The sequence below is a fragment of the Microtus ochrogaster genome, chromosome 10 (assembly GCF_000317375.1).
Source record: "Microtus ochrogaster isolate Prairie Vole_2 chromosome 10, MicOch1.0, whole genome shotgun sequence".
NCBI lineage: Eukaryota > Metazoa > Chordata > Mammalia > Rodentia > Cricetidae > Microtus > Microtus ochrogaster.
The window spans coordinates 31,547,660-31,562,778 of record NC_022016.1 but is presented as its reverse complement, the minus strand read 5'-3'; the positions used below and the strand labels follow the sequence as shown (position 1 = coordinate 31,562,778).

The following is a 15,119-nucleotide window of genomic DNA, read 5'->3' as shown; positions in this document are numbered from 1 at the left end:
CCACCATCGCCCGGCAGTTGACACTTTCATATCTGTCAGGATGGCATGGACCTACTCATATGGACTATCTTAATGTCAAAGAATTAAGTAATCACATCCTGTGTTGGGACGGACAACTAAGCTTGTCAGTCACTTGGAGCAATCTCCAAGTCTCTGACCCTCAGACATGTGGAAATAAGCTCACACTTTGGGCCCTCCCTTTTTATTTTAATAAAGCCTGTGCTTCTGCAACAGGACAGATGATCGTGTTTGTCTTAGGTGAACACTTTCCCATTTCCCAGACTTACCTGTCTTTGGTACATGTATTCTAATTATTCATATCCATGTCTTAGGTGCCTGGGAAGAAAAAGATCTAGCCCGTCTATGACTGCCGATCTCTTTAAGCAAAGGGTTAAGGGAGGAAGTACCTCCGGGCTCTGTGTCTCTGAGCCAATTTTTTGTGGAGAGAGCTCATCTGCACGTAGATAACGTTTTGTGAATAATCACCTTCCTAATGACTACAGTCTCCTAATTAAAGGAGAGGAGGATCCCCAGGGTTGGGAATGCACTTTTTAATTGGTCTAGAGTATTCCTTAACAATTTTTAGTTGTATCAGCATCTAAATATTTCATCAAACATGTCAAATTTAAGCACTCATAAGGAATGTCAAATTTTTTCTTAATGTCTTATGGTGAACCAAAGCAGTTACAAACATTAACTGGTCAATACCATAATTCTAGAGTGGAAATTAACAACAAACACACAATTTGTCAAACAGGAAAGGTTTCTCTGATGAGTCAGAGTCCAGCCAGCCACATTGCTGCTTTTAAGTAACTGTCCCAGTCTCTGAGGAGCAGCAAAAAACCCTCCATGTTTGAAGAGGGGCTTCAGTCACTGCTTGTAACCAAGATCTTTTTTCCCCTTGGGAAAACTGAGGTCTCAGTTCTCAGGCTCTCTGTATATTTCAACAGCAGATTGAATACCATACCGGCAAAATGAGTTTTCTGTCTCACAGATTAAAACAATCAACTGTTCAGTTTGTGTTTCTGGTCAGGCTTCAAGGTAAACAGGACTTACTAGGTCTGGAAGTCTGTGTAGCAAGTCCATCAAGAGGCTGGAAATCACCAGTCATCGCCACAATCTTCTTTCCCTTGTCAGACTGCAGCAAACTGTTGTCAGGATCCTTGGTTCAGGTACCCCATTCATCAGCCTGCAGCACGGTGGGATGAGGAAGTCAGGATCATGGATTCAGGAACCTCTTTCTGCTTCTCCTGTGGGGTCATCAGCGGCTACGATATCATCAGGGCTGGCATTTCTCTGTTGGATATACAGTCATCTCATACAGCTTTATTTTTTTCCTGTGAAAAAAACATTAGCATATTCTTAACCCCAATTGATACAGGGTCAGGTCTTTTCCAAAATCCAGTGAAAGGGTTTTGTTTGTTTTGTTTTTTTTACCTTGCCTTAGCAAAGGTCACCTTGGTGTCATCATGCCAAAATCTGTCTGCAGCAGATTGCTCGTGGGTATCCATTAAAGGTGTATAACTTAAGGCATTATGTAGAAATTTTTAATTTTTTTGTTTTTATCCTTTTAAGTTGTTTTCAAGGAGCCATGGCCATGCTCCACAATTTCTTTTTACCATTAACAACATATGCTGCTCTTTTATTGGAAGAACCAGCTGTAAAATTTAGCACAACATCTTTTTAGGGATCTTTTGCTACAACTTTAGAAAAAATAAAGGAATATATTTGTGCAAACTGTAGCAACAGATCAGCTGGGAAAAGATTGTTTATCTGGCCTTTAAACTGAGCAAACACAATTGCTCAAGAATTACTATTTTGAAATAACCAATCAATCTGTTGTTTAGTATAAGGAGCATTTATCATAGTTGGTTCTCTGCCAAAATATCTCTTAGATTTTATTTCTTTTATGTGTTTGTGTTAAAGCAAGTTGCTACTTCAAAATAAGGGCTTAATACCTTAATTGGTGAAACAGGAAGGTGCAGCCATAGAAGCCGGCCACTTGCCCTAACACTGCTGTAGGAGTAAGTTTTGTAGGTAATATACATGCTTGTCAAGGCTCATCATAATTAATATAATGTTTTTGCTGTTTCTGTATAGCATACTCTACCTGGGTAAGTACCTGTCTGGCAGCTTCTATAAGTTGTCTACTGGAATTTGGATCACTGTTCCCTTTAAGAATTTTATTTAGTGACCCAAGGTCTCCCATAGGACATTTAAAATAAGGTTTTTAAACCATTGGATGTTTTATTAAAAGTTTGTAAGCTATCTTTCTAATCCAAGTTGTAAGTCTGCCTTGCTGACAGGAAAATGGGAAAAAGGAAGCATTTTCAACAAATGATGTTGGTGTAATTGGATATTAACATTAGAAGAATGAAAATAGATCCATATCTATTGCTATGCACAAAACTTAAGTCCAAATGGATCAAAGATCTCAACATAAAACCAACCACACTGAACCTCACAGAAAAGAAAGTGGGAAGTACACTTGAATACATTGGCACGGGAGACCACTTCCCAAATATAACCCCAGTAGCACAGACACTAAGAGCAACAATTAATAAATGGGACCTCCTGAAACTGAGAAGCTTCTGTAAAGCAAAGGACATGGTCAACAAGAAAAAAACAGCAGCCTGTTTGTGTGGCAAAATATTCATTCTAGGATATTATCTTCTCTCTGCATAAGAATTCCTGTGGGAGAATGAGTATATGGCAAAATAACTAAAATACAATCAAGCAATAAATAAATAACTAAAATACAATCAAGCTTTGTATCTAAGTGAACCACATGTGCATCCTTTAATTTCTACACTGCAGAGCCAATTCTCTCTCAGACCCAGCTGATAATTTTCTTTGACTGTTTACATCCTTTTGTAAGGTTTGAAATAAATTACTTAGTTCTTGAGTTGTTACTCCAATTGTAGGACATAGCAAGTTACTATCTCCCAGAAATTTTTGAAAATCATTAAGAGTTCATAATTGAGCTCTTGATTTGTACTTTTGATTGTTGATTTTTCTGAAAACCTATCTTATATCCTAAATAATTAATAGACTCTCCTCTGTGTTTTTTTTTTCAGGAGCAATTTGTAATCGCTAGCAAGGTAAATTTTTCTTTACCTCTTCAAATATTTTTTCTAATGTATCTGAGTCTGGATCAGCCAGTAAGATATCATCCATATAATGGTAAATTATAGATTCAGGGAACTGTTTACAAATTAGTTGTTGTTGTTGTTATTATTATTATTATCGTTTTTCAAGACAGGGTTTCTCTGTGTAACCGTCCTAGCTGTCCTGGAACTAGCTCTTGTAGACCAGGCTGGCCTTGAACTCATAGAGATTGGCCTGCTTCTGCCTCCCAAGTGCTGGGATTAAAGGCGTGCGCCACCACTGCCCGGCTTACAAATTAGTTATAATGGATGTTGGTGTTGTATAAAATATTGACAAAAGGTGGGGCTATTTAACATTCCTTGTGGAAGAATATTCTAATGTCATCTTTTAACAGGCTGGGAATTTATTATAAGTAGTAACTGTGAAGGCAAACTTTCCTCTGTCCTGTTCTTGTATAGTTATAGTAAAAAAAGGAAGCAATTTTTTAAATAAATCATTATAATAGACCATCCCTTAGATAATAAAGTATGCAAGGGAATTCTAGCCCATTGGCTGGACCACCTTAGTTTTGGCTCTTAAATATGTAAACATTCTCCATTTTCCTGCTATTTTTAAAACAAATGTAGGAAAATTTCAAGGAATGGTCAACTCTTCAGTATGTTGATCATTTAACTGCTCTTGTACCAGCTGTTCTAGTGTCTGTAATTTTTCTGATGTCAAATGCCATTGTTTTACCTTCACAGATTTGTCAGCTAACCATTTTAAAGTTAGGAGTATTCATACCTTTGAAAGACTAAGAGCTGCTGTGCCCTGCTTATGTACAACTTGAATAGTCTGTGGCCATTCTTGATAATATCCTTTACTATTTCCTTAGAAGCATTTCTTACTTTATAGTTTGTTTCTGAGATTGGGGAAATGTTAACTGTATTTTCCACTGTTGCAACAACTCAAGTCTCCATCATTTAATTGTTATCTTAGCCATACTTGGTTTTAACTATACACTCAACCTGCCTTGCACTTTTTTACTTAAGACAAACTGCCAGTCCCTAGAAGCTGAACATTGACTTCCTGTACCCAGATTCTAGGCTCCTACAGTTTAGAATGCTGGAAGTGCCTCGCTCCCTGTCTTTCTCTTCTCTCTCTACCCTCTGTCCTCTATGTCTTTGCTCTCTCTCTCCTTCCATTGTCTTCCCTCTCTCCACCCTCACCTCTATTACCTCTTTCTCTCCATCTCTCCCACACTCTTCTCTCATCTCTCTCACTTCTCTTCATTTCTCTCATAACTGTCCATCCTTTCTTTCATCTGTTGCTCTCCCTGGTGACTCTCTCCTCTCCACTTTCTCCCCCTCTGCCTCACGTTTTTCTCTATACTCCCTCAACATGATCCCTCACCTCTCGTTGGTCTTTCCTCTCTCTGTCTCTGTCTGTCTCTCTCTCTCTTTCCCCTTTCACTCCCTTCCATCTGCCTGGTCTTATTGTCTCTTCACTTTCCTTTCTCTTCTTCCTAACTCCTTTCTTCTCTTTCTTGACTTCATCTCTCATCCCTCTTTCCTCTCATACTCTCCCTGTATTTTCTCTGTCTCTCGTTTTCTCTTTCTTCTCTCTCATTTGTCTATCTCCCCTTCTCTTTTTCCCTTCTTTTCCATCTTATCTCTCTCATTCCTCTATTGTGGATTATTCCTTTACATTCTATGAATATGTGTCACTGTGATTTGTTTCATAAAGAGCCTATGGCAATTAGGTGAGCAGAAATAGGTTAGGTTGGACTTCTGGGGACAGAGAGCTCTGAGAAGAAGAAAGGAGGAGACATCAATGGAGACAGAGGGAGCAGATAGATGTGCAGGAGGAAAAGTAAAAGCTGTTAGTCACATGGCAACACATAGGTGTATATAAATGAATTAATTTAAGTTATAAAAGCTAATGAGACAAGTCTAAGTTAGAGGCTGAGTTTTCATAATTAATAAGTCTTTGTGTCGTTTCTTATGAGCTGGCAGCCCAAAGAAAAATCTATTTACACCTCTCTGTCCCCATCTCCTCTCTCTATCCCTTCTCCCACATCACTCTCCTCTCACCATCACCTCTCTGTGTCCCATCTCTCTTCTTTCTCTCTTCTGTGAGCTTCCTCGTGCTCCTGTCCCGTCTCTTCTCTCTCCCCTCTCTTTCTTTGTCATTATTGTTGCTGTACCATAATCTCTATTTACACTGTGTACTTGAATATTCCAGGGAACTACACTATTCAAAAAAATGTGACCTGATGTTCTACCTCAGGTATTTGCAGATCTGTACAAGTATATCCTTCTGCTATGTTATTAATGCACATTAGATAGAGGAGAGAGAGAGAGAGAGAGAGAGAGAGAGAGAGAGAGAGAGGGAGGGAGATGAAAGAGAGGGAGAGGAGATAGAATAGCAGCAAGAGAGGGGAAACAAGAGGGGTGATATAGGAGAGGGAAAGAGGGGAGAAAGAGAGGAGAGATACAGGAAAGGAAACAGAAACAGGAGAAGAGAAAGGGAAGCATGAGATGTAAGTGAGAGACAGTTGAAACAAGAGATGAGGAGAGAAGGGTTGAGGGTAAGGGCAGAGAAAGGTAATAGGGAACACAGTGAGAGGTGAAAGAAGGGTGGGAGGCAGGAGAATGGAGTAGGAGAGAAAGAGGAAAATGGGGGATTGAGGAGAGAGTGTGTGAGAGAGAGGGAACAATAATGAGAGAGTGAAAAGAAAATATGAGGGGAGAGATGGGAGCGAGTGAGGAGCTAGAGAGGAAAGTGGAGAGGACGAAGATGTGAGATAAGGGAGAGAAAGTAGAGGCAAGAGGGAGGATTAAAGGGAGGGGGGACTACAGAGAAGAGGGCAGGGAGAGATGAGGTATGCATAAGAGGAGGAGGGAGGGAAGAGAGAAAAAGGTAGAGAGCGAAGATAAATGGGGAAAGAGAGAAGAGAGTGGAGACAAAGGAGACAGAGGGGAAGGAGAAAAGGGAGAAAAGATGAGAATGTGATGAGGAGGGAGTGAGAAGGAAAGATAGAGAGGAGAGACAGGGAAGAGATGATACAGAGAGGGAGACAAGGCAGAGAGCAAAGTGGGAGAGAAGAGGAAGGAGAGTTAGGAGACAGAGAAGGGGGAAGTGGAATGTAAGGAAGAGAGAAGAGAGTCGGGAGAAATGGGAGAAAGGGGGAATAAGAGGAAATAGAAGAGAGAAAGGAAAGAGATGGGAGAGAGGAGAGAGGAAGAAGGAGAGAGGAGAGGGGGAAAAGAGGAAGAAATGGAAGAGGAGAAAGAGCAGAGAAAGGGAAGGGGGAGTGCAGAGGGAGAAAGGGGACAGACAGGAAAGAGGCAAGAATAGAGAGAGAAGACAGAACGAGAGAATGAAGAGAAAAGATGAGGGAGAGAGGGTGAGGAGATAGAGGGAAGAGATACAGAAGACAGAAGAAAGGAGAGTGAGAGATAAAAGGATAGAAGGAAGGTAGGAGAGGAAGAGAGGGGAAAGAGATAGAGATGGGAGGGGCACAGGAAAGAGAGAAAGAGCAGAAAGGAGGAGGGGAGAGACAAGGGCGGAAGAAGACAGATGAGCAGAAAGAAGGAGAGGTTGAGGAGTGAGAGGATGGAAGAGCTAGGAGAGAGAAAGGGCATGCAGTGTTTCTGAGGATGACATCCAGGCTAACCTCTGGATGCCTGCAATGCATGTGCACACAGATGCCAGCACACAACATGCACACAAAAGCTCTGAAAAACCCAATAGAAAGCCAACCTGACAAAGTAACATACTCAGCTCTATTCTTTTTTTTTTTTTTCCGAGACAGGATTTCTCTGTAGTTTTGGAGCCTGTCCTGGAACTTGCTCTGTAGACAAGGATGGCCTTGAACTCACAGAGATCCTCCCAAGTGCTAGGATTAAAGGCGCGCACCACCACCGCCTGGCTACTAATCTCCATTCTTGCTGAGCATTCTTAGACTGCGTGCAAGCACGCTAGTCTATGTGCAAATGCTCTTATCACACTAGTTTGTTGTGTGTGGGGGGGGCATTTTCCCAACATTTGAAAAGGGTTGCTTGCTGGAGTTTGTTTCTAGTCTTTAGACCACCATTGACATGTTGGACTTGTTGATCTAAAGAAAGGCCTTATAGCAAGTGTTTTCTAAGCCAGTTGATTGAGCAAGCTTTCTGTAGGCCATTTCACTGTATTGGACTTCAATGGAATAAATGTTTGAAATATAACCTTCATGGGTCAGTCAGGTCGCAAATGCTGATCATACCTCTGGGTGGTCCTTCATAGGTCCTGTGTGGGTGCTGGCTGTGCCACTGGGTGTTCCTTCTCAATATCGGGTGAAGACTCTACCATGTCGCCAGGCACCGTCAGCGAAGGACCACAGGTTTTACTTCACTTACGACCTCCCCCTCACTGAAGACAAACATAAAGTCCTGCGGCATTAGGCTGTTTTTCCTGATGTTTATGTTGTAAGTATGGATATCATCTGATGTGGAGGGGTTACCATCAATAATAATTAAAACTAGCATCCCTCATAGTTAGGTAGAACTATCAATCAGTTCTCTGTCTTTATTGTTCATTCATTGTTTTTACATAAGTGATCCATGACAAGACTATTCATGCTGGAGCAACTTTTTAACTGTTAAGTATTAGATAATTTTCTCCATTAAAATTTGAAGTAGAAGTTGGATGGCTTTGAAGAAAAATGTATTAAACAAAACAAGCATATCTTATAAAGAAAATAATTCTTAAAATAAAAAGATATTTCACAAAATTTTTCTTAAAGAATTTTAGTCAAATAGTTTATGAATGAGAACTTATAGGGTATTTGGATTAAGATTTGAGTTTTGCTTTCCCTGATGAGGCTTTTATTTTATTTTATTTGTTGTTGTTTTGCTTTGTTTTTAGCAGATTGCAGCTCTCCGAAGCGTATGATGTCATTAGAAACAAACCTTAAGTTCTTAAAGTTTTTATGTCACTATCAACAAGACTGATGAATTACAATTCATGGACCAATAACTAAAATTATTTTGTAAAAACACATTTGTTACCTTTCAAAGAAAAAAGTTTATTTTTTTTTAAACTAAAACCATCTTGACACCAAGAATGAAATGGTCATAATATGGAACCACAAAGCTCTGGGCATTTCTCTGGCATTCTGTTTCCCAGTGATGTCATAATGTCCTACTGAGTCTTTGGGCCTCCTGGGCCACGAGAAGGAAGCCCTGAGGAGACAGTAGTAGATTGCTAGATCAATCACATCTATTTCCCAATGTATTTTTTATTGTTTATCTTTTTATTTGAGGTTTTTCTCCCAGACATAAGCAATCTACAGCTCAGTGCAGGACGTAAGTAAAAAAAAAACACAAAACTTTAAAATTAGCAAATTAGCTAATCAGAAGGTTGATCCTCAATTATAGAAAGTCAGAAAATGCAGGAGGATTGAAAGTTGGAGGTGTACTATAATTTAACTTTTAAATCTCATTTGTCCCATGGTGTGTCCTGTCTTTTGTATCAGAGGACCTTGACGATACGCCATCAGATGAAGAACAGTATTACTCAGATGATGAAAATCTGAGCAACAATGACCCTGGACATGAAGATGACAAAAATGCAGAATCTAATCCTGTCATACACAAACTAAAAGAAAATGAAGGTGACATTTCTGCTAACGAGAAAAATGAAAAATACTTTAAAGATGTGAAACAATGTAAGTTTTTAAAGTTCTGATTACATGGGTTTGGTTTTTCTTAGTCCTGTCTTTTAATCTCTTGTCATCATTTCATTTCCCAGTTTTGAAACTCTAATTTACTTTGTAGACACTTCGGTGTGTAAAATTAGAGCCTTATTTCTTACAACTTTTCGTGTGAGACATTACAAAATTGCATAAGACTATCTTTGCTACTAATTCTGTCTACTGTGGTCCATCACGGCATTGGGATACTCGCTTTAGTAAAAACTAATCTAATTTGATGGTAACTAGCCAAAACTTATTTTGAGGTGTGGATCCATTTCTTAAGGCTGCTGAAACAAAATGCCACAAATTAGGAGCATAAGAACAATAGAACACTATTTTCCTATAGCTCTAGGGGCTGGAAGTCTAAAAGCATAGAAGAACCAATCAAGTCAGGGCTCCATCCAAAGCAAAGGCCGAGAACCTTTCCTGCTTCCCTCAGCTGTGGTGGGTCGGGTTTGCTTTCACTTGTGGAAGCCTGTTTGTGCTCTCCCCCTCTTCACGTAATATCCTTCCTGTTTCTGTGTGCAGTCTTCCCTCTTGTACAGTAACATTAGTCAAACCCATTTGGGAGCACACCCTCCTCCAGTCTTAATTATATTCTCAGCAAACCTATCTCTACTCCTGTCTCATTTTCTGAAGTACTAGGGTTAAGATTTAGTGACATTTTTCCCTCACAAATTGATTTTGATATCTTATATACATATGTCCCATGAATGTCCTCAATAATTGTTTCTCAATGTTGTTTATCATAAGAAAATTAGTTTGACTTTTTTCCTTATGAATTTTCAGCTTGCTCCTTGCTCCACTTTCTTTGAAAAAGAAAAAGTCTCATCCTTTTTTTTATAATTATTTTTTTTCATTAGTCAATTGATACTACGAAGAAAAAAATAAAATGGACAATTGGTGATTGCTAAAGACTTCTGATTTTCTGTTTGTAGATGTGTTCACCACACGAAACTCCAATGGCACAGACTCTGAAATATCTGTGAGCACCACCATGAACCTGAAGTTCGCGCTGAAGAACTGTAAGTACTGAATGCACTGTCGCTACTCCACGTGCAAAGACCTTAGGACAAGGTCCCAGAACAGCACCGGGGAAGGGGATTAGGCCTCAGGGTGCCCCTCTGGAGCCCATTTTGTGCTTCTGGAAGCCAGCAGAGTTATGGCATCTCCTGGTTTGTTTTTTTCCTATGTTTTCTTTCACACCATTTTCTGTGACGCCCCATGACCACCATCACAGTGAACATTCCAGAAGAGGCAGACGGTCTCTCATTTCCAAACCTCCCGTTCCCCTGTTTACATGGAAAGAAACATTAACTGAATTTAGGATTCCAGGCTGCTACTCATCTTTAGTAGACCCATATTTGTGGGATTATTTTCTCTTTTATACTTTGAATGGTGTGAAATAGCAGCAAAGGTGACTCTTTCTGGCTATGGCAATTTTAATACTGGGGCAGACTCATAAATTACTAATAAATTTCCTTGACAATGATGAAGCATTTGAGCATTTCCAAGTAGTATGGCAGTCACACATTTAGGGCAAATTTAGGTAAACCACCAGGCGTATCTTGCTTGTGTAGAGCAAACGTCTTGAGTGGTGTGGGATAAGTTACAGTTGTTGACTCTGGAGCATCCCAGACACCTCAAATTGCCTACACAATGGGTTACTGAAGACCATAGTACCCAAGCGAGAGATTCCAAAACCCCACAACTAAAGGATGGTCAACAAAGTTGGGTAGAAAAAACTTTGTGCTTTCTACATATGGGCCTTGTTGGAACATTCCAGAAGAACTAGCCTATCAAATAAACGGTGAGCCCCAGGATAGCTTTCACTAACAATAAATTGCTTGAGCATTGTTACTACTGCTCCGTGGACAGTGGGGATAAACTGAGGCACCTGGATGTTCTTAGGATAGATGGTTGCATTGTAGCTTGGATTATTCACCTGTTTTGAGTTCTGTCTGAATGTTTCTTTCAGAAATACATTCCCTTTTCTATTCTTTGTTAGTAACAAATACCTGTGAGGGATTTGTGGACTCTGTGGATTAATTCTGCCCCTCCTTGGAATCCCCCTTTGGTGGGGTGGTGTCCCATATGGACCTTATGCTACTATTTGTTAAGTTAACTAATACAGCCCAAGCACTCAGTGGTAGGACCACATGGACACACCATAAGCTGAGATCTATACTAAGGCCTGTGTAGGGAGCCTGCCCAAGCCAGCTAGCTTAGCCAATAGCTCACCATTGCCTCTAAAGGGCTGGGTTCTATGCTTTATCTCTCTTTCATGGAGCACAGACATATTGGTCCTATTTCAGATACTCCGTAACCACGAAACACTATTTTCTGGTGTCTTCCTTCCTACTCTTCATTTCTGATAAAAATGATATTCTCTTCCTTTGTTCTCTCCTTGTCTTTGTTCCATTTTTAGTCTTAAAGCGTGGAAACCCCAGTATTTGGTCAGTGTTTTAATATGCTGAAAATGCTTTATCTCTTTTCCTAGACAAACTCATCAAGACAACGGAAACATCGTCAGAAAAATCCATCAGTGAAGAAGAAGAAAAACCTAATGAACCCCCTCGTAAACATATACAAAGTATTAAACCTACTACACTATATTGATATCTGGAGCATATTGTTATATGACTTATGCAATTAGTTTTCACTGCTCTGAACAAGACATAAGTGGCTAGCATTCCTAAAGAATCCATACTACTCTCATTTAGAGTCATCCTGGAGTCTTTTAAGTGGCAAATACGTAAGAGTCCCTTTTCAGAGGTCCCTGACAAACCATGGGACTACATATATTTGTGTTTTATATATATAATACAATTATAAATTCTTATATCTAACTAGGATAATTATATGGTATATATGGGGTATGTTTTAACATTTTTGATGACAATGTAAATTTTTCTACTTGATTAAGGAATAAATGTATCTCTGGTCACAACAATTAATGTTTCCTAAGATTATTTGAGGGAGGGTCTTGGGAATGGGAGGCTACAAACTTAATAATCATGATTTTATTTTCTTCCCAAGATCAGACCACTGTTCCTTATAAAATATTTGTGAAGCTATGACAACCCAGGATAATTCTCCTATGGTTTTTGAGGGAGTACGTATTTGTAGACAATAGATTCTCACGCATTACCCTTGTTATCTCTTTAAACAGCATCAACCCCCAATGTGCCTGCATTTTGGACAATGCTAGCTAAAGGTAAATTCATGCAGTTAGGTGGCTGGGGAAATGTTTCTAACATTTATATCGATGTTATTTTTCTAACATTTTATATAGAAACACAAGACCGTTCTAAATATTTCTAGCAATAATTAATAAGTTCATGTTTACTGCCCCTTGCAATAACAACTGTAATATGCAGAGAAATGATGAAGTTGCAGTTCTGATTCTTCTGCACCCAGATGTATATCCTCCTACAAATGTTAGAGTCCAGAGCGTATCTTAAAATCAGAGAGGACACTTGCTGTTATAATGACGTTAGTGTTCTTGTCCTTGTATTAACTATCTTGACATTCCTATGTTATAGCTTTCACTCCAGAGACAGATGAGCCCAGATCAAAAACCATTCACCTAAGTGCATGATGCAGCATCTTTAGCAAGGCTTTTACCCAATGTGGTCCCTCCATGTTTGGAACAGCATGGGCAAAAACACACAGACATGCACATCTAAGCAACGCACATAAAAGTGTAAAGTATCAATGTATATTTGTGCGTGAAGATAATGTGTGTAGCATGATGACACAAGCACACATGCTCAATCCAATACAAAGATCCATCTATGCATGCATGTATTCTGCACAGATACAGAAGGACATTATGGAATGTAGGTGTCATATATGTACATTATAAAATGAAATATTCATCATATTCACTCAATTATTATTTATATATTGTGTATTTACAATAAATATTATCTACTCAAGACTAAGGTTTCTGTTAACCTAAAATCAATATTTGTAGAACCTTTAAGATCATTTGTTGATATTGGCACAGTTTCAAATATTTTTAGTTGCCTGACAGGTGCCTGACAATCATATTTTGAAATGGCCCCTAAGTATAGTATTAAATGGTTTGTTAATAAATACTATGTTAAATAAACACCAAGTATTTAATATATACTAAATACTATGATGAACCTTACAGGAAATAGGAGTGTATTAGATAAGCTCTTTTGAACGTAAGTTATAGAGATGTTCCCTTTACAAAACAATACTACTTGAATAATAACAGCCTTCACATATTATGCACACACTTTTACACACTTGCAAAAATTTTAATAGTGAGTGAATGTTACTTATAACATCAACATATTGTCTTTAACAGTTATAAATGAAACCCCCATGAACATGGATGATAAAGATCAACTCTATCAAGCAATTCCAAGTAAGAACAAAGTACTTCAATTAACAAATACATAAATATAACCTGAATTTTAGTGGTTGCATTGTGAAACAATTTCTCATAGCAAAGGGTAGTGAGTGTATGTGGGAGACTGGAGATGGTTAATGCCACATCAAAGGAACATTGACTCCATTAGACAAATTATGCTTCTCAAGTATTCTTGTTGCCCCTTTACCATTATCATTATCATCTATTTGTCTTCTGACTTACAATGTTGAAACAGATTAAGATAGGTAAGTGAATAATACATACAATACATAGTCTTTTAAAAATGGGCTTTACTTTAAAGTTTTAAATGTAAAGAAAACAATAACAAAAGTACAGAGTGGCCGGGCCATGGTGGCGCACGCCTTTAATCCCAGCACTCGGGAGGCAGAGACAGGCGGATCACTGTGAGTTCGAGACCAGCCTGGTCTAAAGAGCTAGTTCCAGGACAGGCTCCAAAGCCACAGAGAAACCCTGTCTCGAAAAAACCACACACACAAAAAAAGTACAGACTGTCCTTATCCCATTCATTTTTTATGTTAAGATTTAGTGTATGTGTGTGTGTGTGTTTGTGTGTGTACCATATGTGTGCAGGTGCTTGTGGAGACCAGAAGAGGGTGTCAGGTCCCCTGGAGCTGAAGTTACAGGTGGCTGTGAGCCTCCCGACTTAAGCATGAAGAACCAAACTCCTACCTTGAATGAAAGTTGTATTAAAAGGCAATGTTTTAAATTTTGTGGTGTCTGCACCACCTGCAACTGTGATCAGGCAAGGGTCTTGGGATTAAAGAATACAGTTCCTCCAAGATTGCTATGAGGACTAGAGAAAAAAAATCTGTGTATGTGGATGGAAATAGAGTGGCCTTCTCTTTGCCATTGTCTGGGGTAAAAAAAAAAAAAGTGAGCTGAGAATGTTGCAGACAGATTTTTGTCATCCTTATTCCTCAAGGAAAACATGCACAATGCTCAATTTTCCATTGTGTTTCCTTTCTCTCCTCCCAGGCTCTGATTTGAACACTACCAGCAAAGACAAGCTGTCCAAGATAGAGGAGGCCAAGCTCAAATTAATGCTGGGGATCTCACTGATGACCCTTATCCTCTTAATTCCCCTCTTGATATTTTGTTTTGTCACGCTGCACAAATTGAGAAAACTAAGGTAAGCCCCTGGCCTTAGCAGTTTACTGGTCCATGGTGTCATGCTGTCCTCCCTCCAACCTTTAGTGGGTTGGTAGGAATATGGATCCTCCTCAGTAATGTATAAGACATTCAGCTCGAATCCACTTCCTCTATGCATCCTAAAAATGGGCCCTATTTCAGGAAATGTCTTACTGTTTTTACCCCCAGTATTTTAAATAGTCATAAATTGACTCACAGTTGATTAGAAAGGACATACAGACTTCAGACAATGCTTCCTGGCTCTACATCCCTACCAAATAACCCTGGAGTACAAACGCCATTTATTCTCTTCTAAATTAACTCATTTGCTTGGGATTTAACATTTAAAATTTTTATAGCCTTGCTTAAGACCTTGAAAGAAACATAAAATCACACCTTGAGGCCTAGATATTTGTCTTAAATAATCATTTCTCTTTTCTTACAAAAATATGACTCCTAACAGTGAGACATGGGTGTCCCTGACTCTTTTGTCTGTTCTTGGGATCCTCTTCCTCCTACTGGGTTGCTTCATCCAGTCTTGATAGGAGGGTTTACACCTAGATTTGTTGTAACGTGTTATGCCATGGTTAGTTGCTGTCCCTGGGAGACCTGTTCTTTTCTGAAGGGAAAAGGGACAGTGGATCTGAGGGAAAGGGGAGGTGGGGAGAACTGGGTGGGGTGGAGTGGGGGGAGACTGCACTGGGATGTGTTGTATGAAAGAATAATAAAGAAAAAGAA

General features: G+C 39.2%; 1 protein-coding gene across 1 annotated transcript in view; it reads left to right on the top strand.

The window, feature by feature from the left end:
* The first annotated feature begins 8,257 nt into the window (after nt 1-8,257).
* The window catches only part of Eqtn (equatorin), an 8,070-nt gene continuing 1,208 nt past the window's right edge, over nt 8,258-15,119 (top strand). The window contains exons 1-7 of the mRNA XM_005352742.3: nt 8,258-8,435; nt 8,606-8,797; nt 9,763-9,849; nt 11,325-11,417; nt 11,997-12,041; nt 13,167-13,226; nt 14,229-14,382. Of these exons, the coding sequence (XP_005352799.1) occupies nt 8,360-8,435; nt 8,606-8,797; nt 9,763-9,849; nt 11,325-11,417; nt 11,997-12,041; nt 13,167-13,226; nt 14,229-14,382 (707 nt within the window). The 5' untranslated portion in view covers nt 8,258-8,359. The remainder of the gene's footprint in view (nt 8,436-8,605; nt 8,798-9,762; nt 9,850-11,324; nt 11,418-11,996; nt 12,042-13,166; nt 13,227-14,228; nt 14,383-15,119) is intronic.